This window comes from Nicotiana tabacum, chromosome 1, assembly GCF_000715075.1.
Source record: "Nicotiana tabacum cultivar K326 chromosome 1, ASM71507v2, whole genome shotgun sequence".
Taxonomy (NCBI): domain Eukaryota; kingdom Viridiplantae; phylum Streptophyta; class Magnoliopsida; order Solanales; family Solanaceae; genus Nicotiana; species Nicotiana tabacum.
Genome location: NC_134080.1, coordinates 32,015,351 through 32,021,534, shown reverse-complemented (window position 1 = coordinate 32,021,534; position 6,184 = coordinate 32,015,351). Strand labels below are relative to the sequence as shown.

Below are 6,184 nucleotides of genomic sequence, written 5' to 3'. Positions count from 1 at the left end.
ATTTTAAACTGTGTTATTGACATAAATAAAAATGTCAAAATAACAAGGTGCAGTGGATTGCTAACCAAGAAGATAAGAGGGTGTGCGTCTGCAGTTAACGTCAAGCTAGTAATTAATTCAAAGTATGAGGCCATTATTGACCTCAAACCCTATTTTTTTTAATTAACCAAAGTCCACATATTACAGAATCTAGAATAAGATCAAAGAATCTTCTAATTTCCAGAAGACTCAACAAAAAAAATTAATGTCAATAACTTTTCAAAAACAATTTCAGTCCTCTCATTTTTGCCTCCTTCATCCCATCTTCTGTTCTAATTTCCTAACTTTTCGTGAACTCCTGTCCAAAAAGGCAAAACCCACGAGACAATTCAATAAACAGTTGCCACCTATGCCTTTTTATTTTATATTAAAAAGGACTTCAAATATTTGTATTTATTATATATGTTGACTATATGTGTAGTTGAAAGTTCAGAGGCTGCTATTTTCAGACAAACTTGAGCAGTGGTCTACTGGTTTTAGCTTCGTCGGTAATTCATTGTACGTCCTCTTTTCATAATTTATAACTATATATATATATATATACAGAAGAGTTACATGCTATGGGTGCAAGTTCAGTTGAGATAAATCGTTGACTTGAATTGAGATATTAAATGGGATCAGTGGATCATAATTTTGTAGCTGTAACAGTACTGGGGTCCAAGAAGATTGGATTGGATAGAAGTTCAATGGGAGAAGCGCCTAATTCTCAGCAGAAGCAGAAGATTGTGACTGGTGATGGTGGTTATGTTCTACAGGATGTTCCTCATTTGTCTGATTACATTTCTAATCTGCCTGTAATCTTCGCTCTTTCCCTCTAATCTATATATATATTATGTTTTTAATTATTAGTAATAATGAAGCTGGTCTGATTCTTGATCATGTATACTGACAACTTCTTTGTGAATCCTTATCTGGATTCAGTTAATTGATAAACAAGTTGGGCTATTTAATTTGTTGCTGGATCACCATCTTCCATTTGATTGGCCATATTCCATGTTGAAGAAAACTGGTGCTTAATTTGCAATATGATTGAACTAGATTTGTGTATGATCAGGGTGATGCTTTTAGTACATTTATTTATTTATATTTAAAGAAGCTGTTGTTTGGTGGAAAGGTTAAAAATATGTTGGCTCTTTTTTACATTTTTAATAATTTGACGTGGCAAATCATTAAGCTTTTTTATTATTTTAAGTTAGAAAGTTCAACTACCCTTTTCTTTGTAATCACTTTTCTTCTTTCTGTACAAATTTTGCTTTTTGGTTTGTCTAGTAAATGATAGGAATTGAAGTTGGTATTTGACATATTACTATGCAATAGGAAGAGGATGATTATTACCCTTGCTGTTTTATTTCTGGGATGACGAGTAATTGACGAAGAAACTAGTGGATACCTTCTGCTTGTTTTCTTCCTGTGCAAAAGTAATTTACTATGAATTATGCTCTATATGGTGTTTGTAGTGCAAAAAGCAATAAAGTTTTTCTCTTTTTTCTTTTTTGTTAACGAAGGTTAAAGAGTTTCTATTTTGACCAAGTACTAAATAACTGTCCTATTATTGCAGACATATCCTAATCCAGTGCAAGATAATCCTTCATATTCAGTCGTTAAGTAAGTCGTCGGATATTCTCCTTCTGTTCTGATTGTTTATTTATAAAGTGCAAGAGGATCAAGCTGATCAGCCAAATTTAACATTTTTTCAGGCAGTATTTTGTCGATGAGGATGATACGGTTGCTCAAAAGGTCAGTCCTGTTGAAATGAAACTTATTTGGTGTTTACCTTCTATTCATTTGGAGAAGCACTTGATAGTCTTAGTGCTAATATGTTGCCTTGGTCAAGACTCCAAGATTTTGAATGTTACGAATAGTATGCCTTGAAAGCAATATGCCTAGATCCTTGTGCAATAGTAACTGTTATATGGAGGCAAAACTCGTGTGAATTTGTCTTAATTGAAATGCCTATCTTTGGCAGAATTTGGTGCCTCTTCCGTAAGTCCATGACAGAGTGAGAACTTTAAAAGTGATATCGTTTAAGATCTGCGGAAAGAAACTTAAAATTTATAAATTTTGAGGTAGTAGGATGTATGTCCCTTGTAAATCCTGGTTGGACAAGGTTTCGCCCTGCTTACACGTTTGCCAATAAACCTACAGATTGTTGTGCACAAGAACAGTCCAAGGGGAATACATTTTCGTCGAGCTGGTCCTCGTCAAAGAGTAAGTCTGTATCTGATGTAACTACAACATTTGAAATTTCATGGTCCTCTGGTTTTATCAAACAAATATGAACTTTCCTGATGATTTTTCAGGTTTATTTTGAGCCAGAAGATGTTCATGCGTGTATAGTGACATGTGGAGGCTTATGTCCTGGTCTCAACACAGTTATCAGAGAAATAGTATGCGGCCTACATTATATGTATGGCGTAAAGAGGGTCATGGGGATAGATGTGAGTATGCATTTTATTTCATGACACACAGTTGTATACTAAAGCAATTACCATATATCCTTTTTGTCAAATAAAGCAACTTTGCTTATGACAATGTTTACATACTTGGTTTCCCTTTTGTCGAACTCTGCTCATCGAAATGCTTGGTAGATAGTTGTAGAAGCAGTAGCATCAAGACTCATCTTGAAGAGGATTGCTGCAATTAGATTAAGAGTATTCTCACATATCAGCAATAGTAGAGAAGTGTAAAGGATAAGTTAGGGAATTCTAGGAACACATGGAATAATGTTGAAGTCAAACTTAGTTGTTCTATCCATGTTTGTATCTTTTGCTCTTTTGCTACTGTTAACAGTGCACTCTATCTTTGATTTGTAATTCCAAAATTTGCTTTATGCATGTCCGCATCAAAATTAATGAAATTTGTGGATGTGTAGGGAGGATATCGAGGTTTCTATTCCAAAAACATAATTCCCTTGACACCAAAGGTTGTGAATGATATTCATAAACGTGGTGGAACCATACTTGGGACATCTCGAGGAGGTCATGTTACCAAGAAAATAGTAGATAGCATTCAGGACCGGGATATCAATCAGGTAAAAATATAAAAGTAATTATTTGAGAAGTAACTCAGGATATTTCATTCGAGAACCAACTCAGGTCTCAGGACATTTTCTTTACATCTAATCTGTGCGTCCTGTTGAGATATTTGTGTTGCCTTTTGTTTTCAAGGTTTATATTATTGGAGGAGATGGAACACAGAGAGGAGCAGCGGTGATATTTGAGGTAGACCTTCTAGCCATTAACCCATAACCATTCCACAAAACACACTTCAGAAGAGCATCTTTTAGATCAATTCATTCTATTAATATTTAGTTTGTTGATGGAGAAAACAATGAAAGTGTGTTCACTCATGTTTATTCTGCCTTTCTCCTACAGGAAATCAGACGGCGTGGTCTCAATGTTTCAGTTGCTGGAATCCCTAAGACAATTGATAATGATATACCGGTAACTACTTTGTCATGTAGATTACCTGGCATGTGGTACTTGTAATTCGACAAGTACCAAAATTTCAGTGGGTAACAAAATTATTTTTGGTGATCTTTTCTGATTCTCTCCCAGGTTATTGACAAGTCTTTCGGTTTTGATTCTGCCGTTGAGGAAGCCCAACGTGCTATTAGTGCTGCTCATGTTGAAGCTACTAGTTTTGAGAATGGAATTGGCCTTGTAAAGTTAATGGGACGGGATAGTGGTAAGATTCACATGCTATACTTTTTGAGTGCTGTTTGATCCACATGCTATACCTTCCCTGAGGGAAATTTTAAGTAGTATCTCAGAACTTCTTTAAGGTCTTGAAAAGTTCTTTTTCGTTCCTGGATAGCAACATTTGTAGAGGTTTGCAAGGGAGTTTCGTGTTGATAATGCTACATATACATGACAAAGCTGATTTATTATGATTTTATAGCACATAGATTGGTATGAGTTGTCTGGTCGACGTTTTTTGAACACTTGTGTTGAATGTGCAGGGTTCATTGCTATGTATGCTACTCTTGCCAGTCGAGATGTCGATTGCTGCTTGATTCCCGAGTCCCCTTTCTATCTTGAGGGACGTGGTGGACTGTTTGAGTACATAGAGCATAGGCTCAAAGAAAATGGACACATGGTTATAGTCATAGCTGAAGGTGCCGCCCAAGAGCTAGTTTCTGAGAGTTTGAGATGCACCGGTAAGCAGGATCCTTCAGGGAATAAGCTTTTACAAGATGTTGGCCTATGGATCTCGGAAAGGATAAAGGTACGTTGGGATTTACTTAATGAAATCCATGTTCTTCCTCATTAAGTGCATACGGTGCTTGCCCTTTTATGTATTGTATGTTATTCCAAATTTCATTGAATAGTTGAACACTACATTGTATGCAGTTGTACGGCTAGCGCCTTCTTTCAGTTATTTCAAAAATTTGAAGCTTATCTGAATGAGAATGCAGACTGACTCATTTGTAAGGTACTAAATGCTATGGACTTTTTTGCAGGAACATTTCTCTAAACAAAAGAAGATGCTCATTAATCTTAAATATATAGGTCGGTATTGATTGTCTGAATGCCAAATTTCTAATCTTTTGCAGATGAGATTAGCAGGAACCTAACAGCCTATTTCTCTGTTTCTAATGTGCAGATCCGACATACATGATTCGGGCTATTCCAAGTAATGCATCTGACAATGTGTATTGCACTCTTCTTGCTCAAAGTGCTGTGCACGGAGCAATGGCTGGCTATACTGGCTTTACAGTCGGTCCTGTCAATGGCAGACATGCTTACATACCCTTTAATGTGAGTTCATTTCCTTCCACGGAAATACCAGACCTCACTGCTTTTTCGTATTACTTATTGGTGTTTCCACATTTTACTTTCAAGTTTCTCCTTATCAACCTGGGTCGTAGCTAATTATGTAACAGCCCAACCCACTAGTGACATTGTTCGTTATAGGCACAGGCTCGCACGGCTTTAAAACGCGGCACTAGGATTTAAGGCTTATTTCCTTATATATCCAACATCTCTCCTGTGTTTTGTTGATGTGGGGTTCGTTTAGGGTGTCACGGTTTAATGAAGGGAGTTCAATTGAAGTCCCTTCATCCGAAAACAGGAAAACTATACTGCCCATACACACAAATACACGTACATATATGAATTATTGAATTTCCTTGACATGAGAGAAGCTTTCGGTGTAGCAGTTAAGGTGGTTCATTCTTGTATTTTTTTCCGAATCCCCTTATTAGAATACCTAGCTCCGCCATTATCTTTCTCACTTTAGTGTCACGAGTGTATATAATGCCCAAGATTGGCAGCAGTACTATACAAATAGGTTTCTGCATGAGATGCAGTGATTCTGCTATTTTTTATTATGATCTGCTTTTACGTGGTGCCTGCAGGGAATCACTGAGACACAAAACAAGGTAGTGATAACGGACAGGATGTGGGCGAGACTTCTATCGTCAACCAATCAACCTAGCTTCTTGAGAACAAGAGATATAATTAAAGCGCACAAGGAGGAAGAACCACCTACTCAGTTGTCAGACGATTCAATTACAGACGATAATTTGATGGAGAAACAAGTCCTCTGCTAAGTAACTTTGAACTTCATATGGATCCATTGTGTACATTGAGAAAAAAAAGGAGTTGAGCTCTTGCGATAGAATCCTACAGTTCTGTAATCTCAATGTGTGATGATTACCAGCTTGGTGAGTTTTACCCGATGTGTATTTTTGTAAATGTAAACAATATACAATAATTAAGAAAAGAGCATACTTGATTTTGATGCGGAAACTGATACTGTTTGTGTACCTGCAGAAGTTTCAATCGGACTGTAAATGCAGATTGCTATTGTTATAAATACTATGGAGTATAAAATAACATTAAAATCATGTTTTAACAATGGTCAAGTAAATTTATTTGGTCTCCATTGTAGTTTCCAAATTATGCTGTTGGTATGGTATGAATAAGACATGAATAACAGATAAGAGTTTAAAATTCAATAAGTCTAAATGTCTAAAAGACCGCCTCTCAAATTTGGGCAAGTCCTTTGAGAAAGTATGCACTTGTATCAAAATCATAACTTCAACGATCACAAATGGTGATTTGGGAGTTAAGTTAGAGGTCATTTGACATGTCTCCTTCCGTTTCCTAATAACTGTAAATAAGTGGTGTATAAATCAATT

The 6,184-nt window shown here is 36.2% G+C and overlaps 1 protein-coding gene across 3 annotated transcripts; it reads left to right on the top strand.

The window, feature by feature from the left end:
- Positions 1–214: 214 nt before the first annotated feature.
- On the top strand, positions 215–5,792 carry LOC107764603 (ATP-dependent 6-phosphofructokinase 6). Of its 3 annotated transcripts, none has more exons than XM_016583201.2 (14): positions 215–537; positions 679–833; positions 1,598–1,644; positions 1,737–1,776; positions 2,185–2,247; positions 2,340–2,477; positions 2,912–3,070; positions 3,207–3,260; positions 3,414–3,482; positions 3,597–3,726; positions 4,001–4,266; positions 4,502–4,550; positions 4,645–4,799; positions 5,399–5,792. In XM_016583201.2, exons 2-14 carry the CDS (start codon positions 726–728, stop codon positions 5,591–5,593), a joined length of 1,473 nt encoding a protein of 490 aa, XP_016438687.1. In that variant the 5' UTR covers positions 215–537; positions 679–725; the 3' UTR covers positions 5,594–5,792. The 3 variants fall into 3 exon arrangements, with proteins under 3 accessions (XP_016438687.1, XP_016438686.1, XP_075105628.1); XM_075249527.1 differs by having other exon boundaries at positions 406–537; positions 688–833; XM_016583200.2 differs by having other exon boundaries at positions 230–833.
- The last annotated feature ends 392 nt before the right edge of the window (positions 5,793–6,184 follow it).